This window comes from Ammospiza nelsoni, chromosome 3, assembly GCF_027579445.1.
Source record: "Ammospiza nelsoni isolate bAmmNel1 chromosome 3, bAmmNel1.pri, whole genome shotgun sequence".
NCBI classification, from domain to species: Eukaryota; Metazoa; Chordata; class Aves; order Passeriformes; family Passerellidae; genus Ammospiza; species Ammospiza nelsoni.
The window spans coordinates 52,765,400-52,783,100 of NC_080635.1; the positions used below are offsets into that span (position 1 = coordinate 52,765,400).

Below are 17,701 nucleotides of genomic sequence, written 5' to 3' on the forward strand. Positions count from 1 at the left end.
TGTGAATTTGAAAGTTTAGGAGATTTGACAGCTCACGAGTTTTCTTGTGTTACAGGTTTGCCAGCTCTGGTGATAGCAATTGTTTTAGCAAGTGCTAATAGAAATGCAAGTCATATTTATGGCAAACAGTTATATGGCAGAGATGCGAGCGGGCAAGGAGGAGATGACTTGTGAGTATTTCTTTTGATCTCTTGAAATTTAGCATTTATAGTTGCTTTGGAAAAGTCAATGGTGCATTAAACAAGCAAAAAGGGGCAAAACTCTGAATGATTAAGATCTGTAACGTGAAGAAGGCTGTTACGAAAATTGGAGGTAAATCTGCATTACCCAATGCCAGGAACAAACATGCCTCTGGCAAAAGTTTTTTTCATGAAAATAAAATAAAAATACTTGTTTTGGTTTGTCTTAAATGAAAAGTATTTTTTCTAGGTAAGACCAAAGAAAGAATTTGTATAAAAATAGTTTCCTTTGTAAATCAAGCAGCCTTTTGCCAATGTAGTTCAATAGTCCTCTATGTTCTTCTCTTGAAGTCCAGATAATAACTCCAAATGCCAAAATTTTTATGTGAGTGCTCTTTTCCTTGCCTGGCAAAGCCTCATTATGATAAATAAAACTTGAATTTTTTAAATTTTATTATAGTTTCATGCTGAGCTTTCAGGCCATTTGCTGCAAGAAGAATTAGTTAGAGCTCTCCTATGGCTGTCTGTCAAATGGCTACCTCAAAAGTCCTGCTTCTTCTACAGTCATGTTCAAGTTCTTCTTTAGCTCCAGTGGTAGAAACTTGAGATTTTGACAGTGAAGATCCAAGTTTGCCCATTCTGTTTCTAAAGCACTCAATGCTTCACACAGATGACAGCAGTGAATTTTTGTGTACTGAGTCCGAACTTTGTTCATGATGGGATTACAGTTCCCACCATTTCCCACTTTTTCTAACTAGTTTTAACTAAAATGTGATACAACCCTCAGATTTCTCATATTTTAGTACTATAGGCCATAGTCACTTAAGATGCCTCTGGGCTTCATCCTGTTTCCAAACAGAAAATGGACAAATGTTTCATTCTACACTATATTTCTGCATCGGTGGTATCAGAAATCAGCTCATTTTCCTTTAGTTGTATGATTAATGGAAGGACAGTTTCCATTAACCAAAAATGCTCCTTTATTTTATTTTATTTTACTTTATTTTATTTTAAATTTTTTTGCAGCTGCTGGATCAAGAATGAAGTTGTCTTTTACGTGACTTGTGCCGGCTACTTTGGAATCATGTTTCTAATGAATGTTGCCATGTTCATCGTGGTGATGGTGCAAATCTGCGGGAGGAATGGGAAGAGAACCAACCGGAGCCTCAAGGAAGAGATCCTGAGGAATCTCCGCAGCGTGGTCAGCCTGACCTTCCTCCTGGGCATGACATGGGGCTTTGCCTTTTTTGCCTGGGGTCCCTTAACTCTTGCTTTCCTGTACCTCTTCTCAATTTTCAATTCATTGCAAGGTAAGCTGAATTTTTGTGCCGTGAATGAATAATATTTGATCCATTACTGTTCTGGGGCATGCTATGCCCAGTGATTGGACCAGGGAAACTCATACCCAGGCTCTCCAGGTTTTCTTTTGATATTTAACCATCATTAGTTTCCCCTTATGTGGAATAACAATATCAGCTACAGGTGTTTGAATATCTTATGTAAATTAATTATGGTTTCAATGTCTTCTTCCATAAAATGAGCTATATTATAAATAGAGCTCTCCCTAGCTAACATTCTGTAGTGTTCTCTGTTGAGATACATGCTATATGACCTTCAGCATTTCCTTTCACTGATTATAACAAATATAGGAAGCCTTTTTCCTTACTTTATTTCTGTAGGGAATCTGTGAAACTCATAAATATTTTATTAAGGCATGAGAAACTCATAAAATAAAATTCAGTCCTGTCTCATTGTGGAGAGATAGCAGAGACATATGGGATATTCTTTGCTTAAGAAAAATCCAGTGACTGTTACAGTCAGATTATTTTTCTTTCTGTTACTCAAGTTTTCAATATTTCACTTTTCCAGCATAGCTTGTCTTTCTAAAAAATGCTGTAAATTATAATCATGTGGTTATAAATTACAGAATTATATAGCTGATATTTATAAAAATTTAACTCAGAGCTAAAATTTGCATATGTCTCAATTGCCATAAAATTCTCTACTAGTGCTTGCCCTATCCACCTATAAAGAACAGCTAAATATGCAATGAAGAGAAAACCTTGAGGATATTGGAAGCCCATGTGTTATGCCACATACATATTGACATAAAAATTAAACTTGCTGGGGGGAAGGGGAATGGGAACCCAGAAAACCCCAAAAAGCAAACTCAAGAATGTCATTGAAGGAAACATGTTATGCAACACAAATATTGAGATAAAAATGAAATTTTCTTAGGGTCAGCAAAATATCTTCTCTTTACGGAAAAAGTACTTAATATCTCTCTGTGCCGATTTTATCTGATACAGTTGAGATGCATTTACTGTGCTGAAAGATTTATTGAGCTTTCATGGAAAGAGAATCATGTTGTGGGTTTTTGTTTGGGTCAGTTTCAACCTAAAATGCTAAGCAAAATAACAAAAAATATTTGGATGTGGTGTTCTTACTAGAGACTGTTTTTTCCAAAGGACGCATTCTGATACTCCCCTAGCAGCCTAATGAAGTATTTACAGCATTGTGTCTGTGTTAGAAATTCAGACAGGCCTAGAGAGATCAGAAGTATGGGAAGAACATGAAAAAAGACTTAAATTCTGAAAATCTTGCCAAGGGTCAAATTGAACAAGTTCTCTGTAACCAGAATTTCCACTGCAATCAATTAAGCTTGTATGTGCAGAGTGCATACAAGGTTGATCAACACTTCCTAAGTGGGGTAATGGCACTATTTAATGGAAGATGAATATTTGGAACACAGCTGAGTCAGAAGATGAAACTGAAAAAGATGAGAAGTAAATGTAAAAAGAAGAGTGATGAGATTTTCATGGATTGTGGTAGCAATGATGATGCCGTCTATGCTCAGGCACGTCAGATCAAGCAATAGGAGATAAAAATCTTCTCTCTGAAGGTACTTATTGCTGTGTCAGAAAGAGCTAGGCAAAGCTAAAGAATAAAGGAAGAGGATGTTTCACATCCTATATAACTGGTGCAGTGTTCATGTAGCAGTAAGGGGATGGAATGGGGCAAATGTGTATCAGAAAGCATTCCCTAGCAGCAAAAAGCATTTCAATATGGCAAGTTTCTCATCAGTATTAGCAGCTTAATTATGGAGATGTTGGTAAATGCATCTGTTCTCTCTCATGTTTTTGAAAGCTGCATGAGTATTTCAAGCCATACCAGCAGCCTCCAGCAGCAGTTTTCTGTGCACTGGCAATGAAAAAGCAAATTGCAGCAACTGTTAGTGTTACTGTACTTTGCTGTTTCATCTACAAAGGAAATTCTTGACGCTCTCTCCTTGACGCTCAGAGTAAAAAATATGGGAACATTTCTTTTTTGGCTGCTCATTTTATATATATGCCTGGACAAGCCAAATACTTTCAAGTCAGAGCCAAGTTAGAACCAAGCCTAGAGTCTGATTTGTCTCTGGGAACCAAAACCAAAGCTGTACTACTAAAAGCACATTGTAAACTTAATGAATAATGAAATACAGAGAAAAAAATTCTGGAGACCAAGCCCAGACAGGGCAAAGGCAAAGTACTTAATGCAGTACATTTGTTTTGCATTACTATGGAATATGCATTTTCTTTTTAAATATTCAGAACATTCACTGCAGTTTAATTAAGCATTGATTTACTAAGTTTGTAAGCTGTGTAAAAGCCCTAAGAAGAACTTTGGGCCACAAACAGCTTCATATCACCAGCCCTATAAGAGCTGATAGTGGTTGCAGAAAAATATTTTACCAAATGCTAATACAGTAACCATAATCCAAGAAAGGTCACATTTGAGATGCATTAGGTCATGCCTTTTTTAAAATGTGCTTTTCCTTTTTTTCCCCATCAGCTCTTGAAAAACTTTGGAAATATTGTGTCTCATGACCCAGCCCCTACCTGTAGTTAACTGATTCCAGAGGTCTCAACATGGCCTGATAAGCAAATACAAGTCCAATTCAATGACATGCATTACTGCAAAATTAGGCCTCAGCAGTTTGGAGGAGACAAGATAATTTGATTCTCCAAAACATTATAATCCAAGCTATACCCTGCCATTGTGTTATGACAGCTGAAACATAGTAGACATTAGTGTTCAGAACTAGTCATGATGATCATAAAGAAATGGTTTTAGAGGAAGCTACTTGACCATGTTTGCACACATTATGTAGCATTTATTCACATCTAAGATAAAATCATGAGGAACCTTGCAATAGCATTTTGCTGTCAGGTGTTCAGCCTCGGGTTGGCTCTCTCACAGACAGTACAAGTAAAACAAGAAATAGGCTAAGCCACAGAACAACAAAAGATTCCACAGCCAGTGCCAGCCTGAGAAGATTCAGGAGCATTTCCAACTACTATATTTAGCTCCAAAGTACATCTGTAGGTGATGAAAACATATCATACGCCCTGTTAAGACCTACCTTATCACATGGTAGGATGCTTATCTCCTGTCTTGAAAATAAAAACTTTAAAATTTCATGAGAAAAATCAACTCCACAAAAACATTCTTAAACACATTTATTACAATTGAGTATGAAAATCTGTTAGTTTTCTTTGGGAGCAAGAAGCTGGACTCCTAATCAGAACTTGTGAGCATATTAATTTTCATAATCATTAAAGTATGTGCATGTGATGCACATAAATCCATGTGTGCTTTTTCAGCACTTGGCCAGCACTCAACCCACTACATTAGGACACCCCTAAATGCTATTTACAAGATGTCTGGTTTTAAAAGAATACATCCCACAGTTCTGTACATAGAGAACCATATCCAGGGGATAAAATATCTCCTTGCTAATATAATACTGTTGGTGTTTATTTTGCAGTCTCTCTCTCTTGCAGTCCTGTTGGGTGCAGAATAGTCATTTGCCTCAAAGAAAGGACCTTTCAATCATTTTCCGCTAAGAAAAATAAAAAGGAAAGAAAAAAACATGAACACAGAGCAATGCCAATAAAAGGCATCCTAATCTCTGTATTCTGATATACAGAGTATATTTACACATACTTACATGGCAACTAGAAGATGGGAAAACTTTAGTTAATTTCCATACCTCTTAAATGATGCATGGATAGCAATAACAAAATATTAAGATGATTTTTTTTTTGTTTGTACTTCATTGTCTTCTGATTACAAATTTCAGTTAATCTGTTTATAAGTACATGCTTCATTTGGTGTTCATTTTCTTTTGTCACAGGTTTGTTTATATTTGTATTCCATTGTGCTATGAAAGAAAATGTGCAGAAACAGTGGAGGAGACATCTCTGTTGTGGCAGATTCCGACTGGCAGACAATTCAGGTAAAGGCAGTTCACTGCTCCCCTCCTTAGGTGCTGCATTTGTCTATAAAAGTCCAGGAAAACAGCTTGCTATGTTATTTTAATATCATACAAGGTAAGCCACAGATATGGGTGATGGTTTTGGAAGGCCCATCAGACCCTAAAAATAAAATAAAACATAAAAAATCCAGAGATTCAAACTTTGTCATTCCAAGCCCAGTCTTATTCATTTTCTCCTATAATAAAGTATGTTGACTTTGAATTGCGTGTATGGTTAAGCTGATGTGCGAACAATTCTAAAAAGTTGCATAGAAATATTACGACTTCTTTTGCTTTAATCTTTGCCTTTTTGTCCTGTCCTTTGCCACTGAATTCAGAGACTATTAGAGACTCAGAAATGTAGAAAATTCCCTTAACAGAAGCCTGATTAGGTTCTAGAAATGAAGTTCACCTTCATCCGGAACAGTCAGAGTGAAAGGAGAGATGTTGGTTTGGACGCATGAGAAGTCCAATGCTTGGGCCACTATACTTACAGTTTCCTGCACCTTTGGCCATCTTGGATGGCCATAGGACTGCTTTGTTCAGGCTACTGGCTCTTCCTTTGCTGTCTGATGTGGTGATTTGGACCATATAATTCTTTCTCACATGGTTCTTGTTCAAGGACCAGTGTTCAAATCTACAGCTGGTGTAAGGTGACATAAGGTCATTGCTTTCTATGGTAAACTTTCATTTTGTAGTAAGAGAACTTCATTCATTATTTCAAAGGGTTAATACAAACTAGGAAAATCATTTTCATTCTGATCAGCCATCCAATTTATTTCATATGTTCAGTTTCTATGTGATTAATCCTGTAACTCCTGAACTGATAAACAAAGATAGATCAAATTATTTCCTTTTTTTTTTTTTTTTGAGCTGCTGTTGGGCAGCTTGTGAATATGGTAGAAATAAATATGAATATGGTAGAAATAAAAACATTAAGGATTTGAATATTTCAGTGGTATGGTTAATGTGATGTCATTATGTCTGGCGTAAACCAGTTTATCTCCATGGGTTGGTTTTAATCTCCATGAACCTGACACTGTTTTCAGGCAGAACAGTGAAATAGAAATCAAATGTGAACTTGCAAAACTGAACACTCTAGCAACAATTTACTATAATTTGACTTGATTTAAATCAAGACTAAAATGGCCCACGTGTCTTTGGCTTGGACTTCTCTTTCATTTTGTGAATTTAATTGAAGTGAAATAACAGTGAATAACAGCAAGATGACTAAATTGTGAAACCTCCTGCACTTACCAAAATTGTATGGTACAAAAACTAGTTACCTACTTTTATTCTACTGGTATTGGGATATTTGTGGTGAGTTTTTAAATGTTAGTTTTCTTCAGTCAGTTTAATGGTATTAGCTATTTAATTTCATTTTAGAAGTTGTTCCAGCATAGGAGCCTATTGTGTTAATGTTTGGACCAAATTCTTTAAATGTGAACTACTGAATAAACTTTATTATGTAAATTGTGCACCAATATGCCAAACAACAAGCTAGTTGTTAGTATGTGGTATCTTCCACAGCAGCAGCTGCAGATCAAGCCCTCGGATGATAAGATCATTGTAAATGATCCTATCACCTTTGGATTTTGCTCTTCAGGTCTGGAAAGCCCTATACTGCTACAGAGCTCCTCTGCTCTTCTGCATTCTGGAAAGCCAGGTCATACTTGCAGTTCTGCTGTACAGACAAACTATTGTTAGAATGTTAGAGCCACCAATTTCAACTGTTTTAGTAGAGTAAATCAAGTTGGAATACTTTTATCATTCTTAAGAACCAAAGAGGATACCTAACAGGAAAAGGAAGGGGTATTTGTTATAAGCAATACTAAGAAATGCATCAGATATTTGAAATAATCATAATTGAAAAAATTAGGTATTTATTACGGTAGTTATTAAATGTAAAACTTCTCAATCATTTTTAGATTGGAGCAAAACAGCAACCAATATTATAAAGAAGAGTTCCGATAATCTTGGGAAATCCTTATCCTCTAGTTCCATTGGCTCCAATTCAACCTACCTAACATCCAAGTCAAAATCTACGACAAATACATATTGCAAACGAAACAGCCATACAGGTGAGTTCTTGCATTGCAACCCAGTGCATCTGTGAGCACACAGGTTTGTGTTAAAGGCACAGCAAGCATTTCTACCCCAAGGTAAAAGAGAGAAAATTTCATCAATTCATATAGTGCCGGTATTTTTTAAATATATGTTACTCTTTAATAAGAACCATTACCTAATGTGCAATATATCCAATATATAGATCTGAGCTCCAATATGTTCCCATACTAAATGAAATAGGCTTGATGAAAGCAAATTTTGCTTATTATCCTATTGTAAACACAGGGTAGCCAAAGCACAGAGAGATGGCGTTCTTCACCCAAGGTAACGTGAAAGCTGGCAGTACAGCTGGAAATAGGAATCAAGTCTTCAGAGTTCAAGTCCACAGCTGATTGTCTTGGTTAAACTCCTTTCATCTAACTGTAAAACATTTATGGGTAAAACGACAAATGGAGCCTACTCGGAAATGGATACTGTGTTCCCAGAGTATGCATTGTCTTGCCCTTCTGCAAATAGCCGTATCTACTGCTTATTTATTTAGATATCAATGGCATATGTAATAAAAGGCATCATCTGTATTCCACTCATACCGTGAAAATGTGCTAATCTTAAGACTTTAAGGGAGCAAAGAAAGAGAGCAGCTGGAATGATTTGCAAGTTTGGTTGTGTCTGAGATAATATTTCAGAAATTCACTTATATAGTTCAGATTTTTTTTGTTACTCTGGTTTTGTGACTGCATGTTTTTGTCCTGTGTAAAGTCACATAGCATTATTATACAATACTATTTTATAAATATAGTGGAAATAAAATCTGCGACCATATTTAACTCGAAGGTGTGTTTACTTGTTTTAAAATATTTATCAGAAAAATATGTTCAGATATGAAGCAGATGATTTCATTAGAATGCAAGTTATGTTATTTCTGAAGTATTAATTATTTTTGTTAAGCCCCCAATGTCTCATTTACGATGGGACACTCACCTTTCTTGATGCATGGCATAGTTTTCTGGAAATACCTTCTATTATTTTAATTGATGATCATTACCTGCTCCAGTTAGGCACAAACACTCCTTTTTTTAAAATTAATTACACTGTTGTTTTCTCACTGACCAAGATTCAGTGTGTCCATTAGCATGAGGGATTGTGCATCAGGCATTTTAAGGGCTTAAAACTTTATCAAGGACATGCAGAAAGTACATCTGCTTTGAATACAGTAAAAATGAGAAGTATCTTAGAAATTCTTGATGACTGATAGCACCTGAGCTTGCTCTCAGGACTGCTATTCACAACTGCACTGAGAGCACAGGGCTGGTGCCTGCCTCCCTGGGCTGCCTGTCCCTGCTGCCAGGTCAGGTTTGGTGTGCAGTGCACCCAGCTGCCCTGTTCATTCATCTCTTCCCTGCAGGAGCACTTCTGCCAGCAGTCTTCCACAAACAGCATCTTTAATATGTGGCTATCAATTAAGAAGACTTAGTGCTGGAGTTTTTGCAAGGTGTTCTTGAAGCAAAACAAATAAACTGTTCCAGATAAGAAATAGTAAAGTTAAAAGAAACTTGCTCATATATATTCTTCAAAAATTATTAGCTTAATCCCATGCGTAAATTATTGCTTAAAAGGATTGCAGTTCTTAATGCAATCAAAGTTTTTAATATGAAGAATTTTTGGACATTAAGAGAATACAACAGTTTTCTTTTTATTTTTTTAATTTTAATACATTTCACTTTGTTCTCCAAAATACATGTTATTGTGATACTCCACGGGAATTTTTGATAACACTAGGTTTTTAAATACTGACATATCTTCTCATGTGTAAAAATAATAAAAGTAATATAAAATAATATTCAGATTCTGATTGTTAATACAGCTGAACTTCTCAGTTTGCCAACTTAGCTAAATTGCAGGCAAAGAATGCCATAGCTACATGTCTTGGCAAGTCTTGTTGATACATACGGTAATAATGTGCTCCCTGGAATTGACACAAGCATTCATGTGTTTGTGGTGTAGATAATGTCTTCTAAGGCCCTTTCCTCATCAGTGGTGGAGCATTACAGGTAAAGTGAGAATTGCTTTTGTTGAATGCATGGTTGGAACAGGGTGGAGGGATGCTTCTTGCATGATGTCCTCATTGACACAGAGGATTTTGCTAATCAGAAACGCTGCTTATTTCTATTACATCTTGCACCACTGATGCTCAATCAAAGGACAAGCATGCTTCAAACTCTGGGTGTCTGCACTCTGCATGGGGCACACAGCATTTAGAGGATACCATTTTAGAAAACGGACATTAATGTCCTGAAATTAATGCCTGTGAGCAGTAGTATGGGGAAAGGAGATTATCCTGAAATTACCCATACACAAAGCATACATTAAAAAGCAAAACCAATCTGATTGGGTTCCAGAAGATTCTTTAGTATTTATCAAAGTTATTACAGAAAATTTAATATATTTATATTTGGTCTGTGGCCATTACTGGATTAATCTTCTAGACATTGAGATTTTTATATCCATTAGCACCCAAAATAACTCCTAATGATGAATTATATATGCCTGAAAGCCAACCTATGAACTGCTGCTTGAATACAAAATGCATCAACCCTCATGGGTGAACAAAAGAGGTCACTACGGCATCTTGTGCCTCAGCTGTCTACAGACCCAAACCAAACTACTTATAGAAAGTACTTAAATATTCTCTGTAACACTTCAGTGAATCAGAACTTAAGACGATCTCTGCAGAGAATTTGGTCATACAGCTCACACTTCAGGGATACATGATTTTGACCCTGTACTTAGATGTGAAGCCATTGGTTAGTAAATGCATACATTTGAAAGGCTCTCAGTACTCAGAAATTTGCCATTGGACATGGAGTTACTCACTGTAATTCATGAACATTCTTGCGTGCTTTGAAAATTCATCCTGATAAGCCTCAACATGCCTGTTTCTGTTTTAATGAGTGAAACTGTTTTGATTTCTCTGTCTGCAATCCATTTCTCCTTTGTGCTCTTTTATGGCTTGGCATCATGACTTTTCCAGGGATGGGTTACTTTTCTTTTCATTTCTAGTTGGTTTATTTCTAAGAAAAGTTTTTTATGAAGTCATGGTTCAAGTAGTATGCTTAATTCTTAAATGATCCTTTAACAAGGAATTTTAGGAGATTACTTCATTGAGGTCTTGTAAACAGCCATCAAAAATATCACTTGTAGAAGACATTTCTTCCCAGGGTGCTCCACCTTACTGCTGGCTTGCAGTGGTACAGATCTTGCCCAGGTTCAGGGAATTTATTCCAGCTTCACTGCGTGGAAGAGATACGACAGAGAGCTCGCTTAGGACAGCATGCTTGAGAAAATGAGAGACAAGCTCTCTCCTTCTCATTTCTCGCTACGTTAGCTCTACCTACTGACCGTTCTCTGAACAGCAGGAATGCGAGCCGCTGAAGCGGACTTTCCCAGTCTGGCTGGGAATTGCCTTGCTTCTTTACCTCTTCAGTTCACCCTTGACATCTAGCTCATGGACTCTGAAGGGAGACCCTGTTTTACATCCTCTGCTCCTTAGTTTTCAGCCTGCACATTATGGAAAAAATAAGGTGAGGCTAGGCAATCACAAAGTTTTGGCTCTGGTTATCTGCTTCAGGAGGAAAGACATCCTCTGCTAAATTCAGCGCAGATTATATTATTTCTGTGCCTAGCTCAAAGCATCCACTGTTGAAATAATTAAATCTGTTCACAGTCATTCTACAGTACTTTATTATGTGGAGATACTATTTATGGAGATCCAGTGCTATCAAAATATTTTTAGTTTGTAAGATTCAGAGCATCAGCAGTAAATTAATATGTTAAAAGGTCATAGGAGTCAGTAACACTTTAGGCAAAATAATAGAGGGATAATTTCAAGAGATACCTGAAAGGTCTGCCCACAAAACCAGATATCGCAACAGAATTTAGAAGAAGCAATCTCAAGCCAAAAACTTATTTTAGGGCAGTAATTTAGTTCAGCAGTAGTGGCAATTGAAGGCATATCAATGTGGGAGTGACACATCTTTTGAACTGTGAATTTGCTTAAGAGGCTCTAACTTCTTCTTGTTGCTTTTTCTTCCTCTTAGAGAATGTTTTTCTTGACAAGCCATCTTCAAATTTTGCCCAGGAGGATGGAGAACAGACATCAATCATCCCTGTCCATCAGGTTATAGACAAAGTCAAAGGATACTGCAATCCTCACTCCGACAGCTTCTATAAAAATATTATGTCCGACACATTTAGTCGCAGCACAAAGTTCTAACTGGGTTTCTGATTTGCTGTTTTTTTAAATCAAAGGAATACAAAATGTCTGCCTGGAATTGAGAATATTGAATGTCATAAAATGTGATCTGTTAAATTATTTTTTCCCCAGTTTATAGTGTTCTCCTGCAAACAGCTTCCACTTAAGGACTGATTTTTTAAAGTTTTTACTGTTGCGGAAAACGACAGTTTTTTACCATGGTATTGAGCTGTTTTTAAATGTGTACCAGCCAGCATGATGCCTGGACAGCTAATTATAATCTTGTAAGACTGAAGAACCACAAGCCTAACTTAAAATAATATAATCCAAACAGAAGCAAGTCTTGACTCCTGGAGAAAATAGCAGACATGTCATGCAGTACAGGCAAGCTTTTATTGAGAAGTTTTATGATGGTCTTTTTGTTTTGAAAAATATGGATTTTCCCTATGGCACTTGTTAGATTCTTGCTTCTTGAATGTCTAGTGCTCTTTATTCATAAGTGAATAAAACCCTACCACCACTTAAAGGGTTATTTTAAAACATTTTTGCCTAAATATACCTGATCATGCAAACCTTACTCACCAAAACAGCATATGCTGTAAATGCAGGCAAATTTGTATCCATATACATAGAAAAACAGTTTACGCAGAGTTGTGTTTCAGCATTTATTGATTGGTATGCATGAAATGCAGTGTCTTCCATCTCAAGTCTGTGTTTAGTGTTCTTTTTTCACAAAACAAAATAACAAAAAGGCATTCAACTATATATAGTTATATAAACATATACCTAAAACTCTCTCTACACATATTTTTTATAACAATACACACGGTAAATATGACAGCATATACCAGAGACAATCTAAAAGCTATGGACGGTGCTAAAATTTAAGACTAAATATTTAAATGCAAGATGAATTCTTTGTAAACCCATGAGTGTCAATCTCTGTACTTCACATATACTGTATGTATAGACACCTCCATCAGATGGCATTGCAACATTAGGATAATCTGGAACACGTTTACCAAAAATAAATAACATTTTTCTGGGCACATAACACTATCAGTATCCCTTTGTTGCCCTGTTGGATGACATGACTGAGGTTGTTGGATGCACAGAGTTTAAATGTTCAGGCAATATTAAGGGATTTCACATTGCTATGCTGTCTCCACGACACTGAGGGGCTTGGGGGCTGTGTGCAGAGAACAGACAAGAGCATAAAATGCTTACTTGTTTTACTCTCTATAAATGTGTGACATATTAGCAAGTGACATTGAGTGCCAAAAGGGCATTTCTCATCATGAACCATGTTTCACCCCATGACGAGCTTTATAAAAATTGTAGCTGCGCATGTTTCTGAAGGCATGTGCTGAAACATAAAGGGTTTTTTCAAGTACCGCATTCAGAGGAGAATGTCTCCTAATGGAGGTTTTAATTTTTTCAATTATCCCTTTTTTAGCCAAAATATTTTTAGCCACGTATTTAATTATTTGCATTCAGAGAGCATAAAGTTGTGCTGAGATTTTTTGGTTGCCAAGCAGGTGGATGCTCAGTGATGAGGGACGTGGGTTTGTGCTTTCTCTGCTCTTTGCACGTGCTTTTGTGTGCAGAGATCATTTAATGCTGTGACCGCACAAACGGCACATTTCCCCTGGCTGCAAACACCTGGTGGGAGGAGGATGTCCCGATGGATCCCACCCAGGAGCACCGCTGTCACTACACAGACCTGAGCAAAACCCCAGTCTCATAACTGCAAATACATTTGTGGTGTGTGAATGGAGGTCAGCCCCGTTCACTCAAACTGTAATTAATAACAGGGAGGAGTGTTGTCAGATATCTTTAATAATTGAAATAATTTACAGAGAGATTATGTACAAGCATTTACTGAACTTATATTTTATCTTCCCACTTGCTTAACTACTGTAGGTAATAGCAGCTTACTGTGAGATTTCTACCTGATTAAGATGTTCAAAAGTAAAGAGAAGGAGAAGCAAACATTCCTGAAAAAAATGAGGAATCAATAAATTATAACAGATGAAAAATATATAAATAAAAAACCCACAGCATCCTGAATGAAGCTGAGCTGTAACCTATCAGTTTAATGTACATCTACCTGTATTGTTGCTGAATTAAGATTTTTTTCTCTTTTTTTACTACCATGTAGTAATCATAAACTGTCTGTGTCACTTAGCTGCTCTTGAATGCTCTCAATTCTACAATGTAAAGCTTTCTGTTTTGTAGTTGACATGCTGTAACCTCCCTTGTACATATTTATTTATTTGTGAGGTTAAATATGTCAAATATACTTAGCACTATAATGACTGTTCTTGTTACTTTAATGCTAAGTTTCTGCTTCATCATAGAAGAAGAGGGAATGAATAATTTCTTATATGTTTTTTCTAAGTAAATTGTGAAACAGTTTACTGTAGCTCTACCTTTTGCAACTTTGAGGAAACTTTTCAGTGTAATTTGTAATACTAGTCAGTGAAATATAGTGTAACAGGTTTGAAGATGGACTAAAATGGAAAGAAACCTTTTCAAGTAAACATTTTTATGTTAGTGTTCCAAATAATTAAAGTCTTTTAATAGTGAATGGTTGACTTTTATTTTTCCTTTTTAGTGTTTAATGGCAAAAATTACACAGTGGAACTCTGGAAAATAATCTTGTGGTTTTTTTAAGTACTTGAGACAGGTACACGCCTAGCCAAAATGTTGGAAATAAATGTGCAAGACTAACTCCATCTCATCAGGGGAACACATTTTGCAGAATATGCCTTTCCCTTTTGTAATTTATTCAATGCCACATTCAGTGAATGACCTGGAAGTTATGCAATCTCATTTATTTACGGTGGCAGTCATGGCATAGAAATTAAAAGAAAATCATGGCAACTGACGATATGCTGGGCTGGTATTTTAAAGTAATACAAATGAATAATTTAAAACTCAGGAGTTATTCCTTTCTATTTGTTTCTCTGCAGCTGGATGTAGTCCCTCATTATCAATATTTTCATTCAACCTATAATACTTTGATCACCGCTGAAAAATTTGATTCAGCCAATCACGTGATAAATACACACTACTGTATAAACAACAAATGTCACACACTAATGGCCTACCTTTACTTGCTTACCTCTAAAGAAGATGGAAATATGCTGAAATGTGTCAGATCTGCTCCCCTGCATTTAAGTCTCGAAAATGCACAGAATACAAGGATTGATATAAGAGGTCTCTTTTAGAAAGCATGTAAAAAACCCCGTGGGAAAAGTGTAATTTCATAATGAGGCTGCTGGGTGCACTGTGTACAGCCTGTCTGTGTGCGTCTGTGGACAGTGAACACTGCCCTTGGGCTTTATGCCTCAAAGAGTGTGGGAGGACCCTCTGAGGGAAGGAGCCTAGGTTTTTTTTCCCAAGTAGAATCTTGGCAGATGCCAAACTTGTAAGGAGTGATTTGCAGCATTTGGGGGTGGATTTATTTTTCTCCTCATTTCATCACTTTTTAAATACCAAGAACAATTTTATTTTAATCCTCTACTGTTAACAGCTTCCTACTGTAACCCATTGAGTTACATAAAATGCCACTTCATTTTATTACTTTTGAAAGGCTGAGCTATAATCAGACACATCTATGTAACTTCAGGGACAGCTACCGAGTTACAGGGCAGCAATGTGTCATTCATGGAGTCATTATAAAAACTTTTTATGCATTTGCTGTATATAAAGATGCAAACCCACATAGGGGTCAACGACTTCGGCAAAGGGTTTTGGAAGTTAATGCCAGGGAAGTCAATCATGCAAACCAGTCTGTGGAGCAGACTTTTCATGCTTTCATGCCCAGCACTCCAGCTACTGATGTGCTAAGGAGGCTTTCCCTTTCACCTTCCACTTAGCTGGGCTTTGGTTACTCGGTCCATTTATTTGTCAGAGCTCCTGGAACCATGGTGACACTTCCATCCTCGGGACAACCATTTACTGTAGTGCTAGAGAAAGGAAGAGAGGGACAAAAAGAAGAGAAAGGGAAACTGAAACTGAAAGAAGGGAAAAGGTAGTTGCCAAGGCCTACTTTGCATCTTACACTTTTCACATGATTTTTTGCCCCTTGCCCAGGTTGTGTCACCCTGGCCAACAATGGGAACAAGGCCATTGGAGTAGGTAGGACACACCACCATCGCTATTGGTGCATTTGTCACTGTGAACTACTGTTTTCGATTCTCCAGCTTTAAGTTGAAAATCTTTCATGATTCTTCAAGGGAACAATTCCAGCATTTCCATGCTTGAAGACTTATCTAGAATAATATTTCTGTTGTTCACAAAGAAGCTAATTCTTCTCAGGTTGAGAAATCAGACTGATAAGCACCACACCAGAAATGGCTAAATAAATCCCATGGAAATGTTTTCTGGAAGGATAACCCTTCCCCAGAGGCATCTGCTCACTCAAAGCCAATTCTGCTGTTGTTCTCACTAGGGAACAGTTTTAGTACTCATGATATGAGTGCACATTTTGGTACTGTCCTTATGGATTGCTTAACCACAACCATCTGTGCTTAACCACAGCCCTTTGAGTGACAAAGTTCTCTCAAGGTGTGTTGAGTGATCTACCTTACAAAATAAATGCAGTTTGATTCTTTAGCTTGTAACAGATAGTCTGAACTGGGCACTTTTTATCCCAGCTATGCTGGTAGGAGTTCTTAAAAACCATACCTTTAGATAGAAAGGGGTTCTCAAAAATTCGAACTGTATTCCATACATTAAGTGCAGGAGAAAGAGCAAATGCTGCTACCTTCTGGTCTGATGCTTTCTTCCACTGCCAGGTTTTTCCCAGTCTGGGAGCCCTCCAAAGTGAGGGGATAAGACAGCCATGGTAGGGGAGTGGATCCTGCTCTGTCTAGTGGTTGGAAGACTCCCACTGTCCCTGTCCTGCTGCATTTCATGTGTCTCCAGCACCAAGTGCAGTAAATGCAATAATATTTTGCATTCACAAGATTCTGCTCTGGTTTTCTTTTCTTCTTGTCTGGCTCCCGCTTTTCCAGCAGAGGGCAGTGGCATATTTCTAGTTATAAATCCAGTGAAAAATGCAGAAAGATTCCTCCATATGTGCACCCGCGCAGAAATAAGTAGGAGAGTTCATACCAGGTTTGTCTATTATTTAGCAATCAGTTACATCACCAGATAAAGCAAACACTCTGCACTCAGGGAAGTAAGGGAAGAGAGCTGTCTGCCTGCATTTGGGCATATTTAGTGGAAAGAGCAATACAAAGTCTCTCTGTAATTCTTTCTCGCTGGTTGTTACATCTCCTTTTTTGCTTAGAGGAGATGCAATGGAACGAGCAATTGCAACACTTCTGTCAGCTGAGCGAACAGAATCAGCTCACCATTTCAGGCTTGTACACTTGTACTTATTCCACTATTGGGCAAACAATTTGATTTTCTGGAATGTCAGCCTGTGACTCAGAAATTCACTGTATGCATAATTGTCCAGGGAGGAAAAAACTCCAGCAGCTCTCTGTTGACAGTGGCACATAAATTCATACCTCCCTACCACTTTTTCCATCAAGGACATAGGAACAGATCTGCTGTCAGCTGGATCCTCTGTTCAGATACTCCTTCCCCACGGCACATATTACCCAGTCAGCTCAAGAAAGGTGTAGAACTACTGGGCTACAGAGCGAGCTGTCCAGCTGCCCCATGGCCATGCTGTCATAGGGCAGGGCTGACCAGAAAGCTGCTCCATTGGAAAATGGCACCCTGTCGAAATTAAAATGTCTCATCTGCAATTCTGGCTTGTCCCTGGACTCTCACTGGCATGTCCCTCTGAATGCACACTGTACCAGCACCAAGCTAAGGGGAGAGAAGTTGCCTGGGGGAGATGGAGCAGGGAAGGCAGGGAAGGACATGGCCTGCTCTAGCCTC

The 17,701-nt window shown here is 37.5% G+C and overlaps 1 protein-coding gene across 4 annotated transcripts in view; it reads left to right on the forward strand.

Annotated features, from left to right (window-relative positions):
* ADGRG6 (adhesion G protein-coupled receptor G6) overlaps positions 1-14,394 on the forward strand; it is a 110,466-nt gene extending 96,072 nt beyond the window's left edge. For 2 of the 4 annotated variants that reach the window (XM_059467639.1, XM_059467640.1), the window contains 5 exons: positions 56-170; positions 1,206-1,489; positions 5,359-5,460; positions 7,407-7,559; positions 11,643-14,394. In XM_059467639.1, the coding sequence (XP_059323622.1) occupies positions 56-170; positions 1,206-1,489; positions 5,359-5,460; positions 7,407-7,559; positions 11,643-11,818 (830 nt within the window). In that variant the 3' untranslated portion in view covers positions 11,819-14,394. Of the gene's footprint in view, positions 1-55; positions 171-1,205; positions 1,490-5,358; positions 5,461-7,406; positions 7,560-7,830; positions 8,379-9,549; positions 9,597-11,642 lie in introns of those variants that run through there. The other 2 variants (XM_059467641.1, XM_059467642.1) reach the window with 2 other exon arrangements.
* The last annotated feature ends 3,307 nt before the right edge of the window (positions 14,395-17,701 follow it).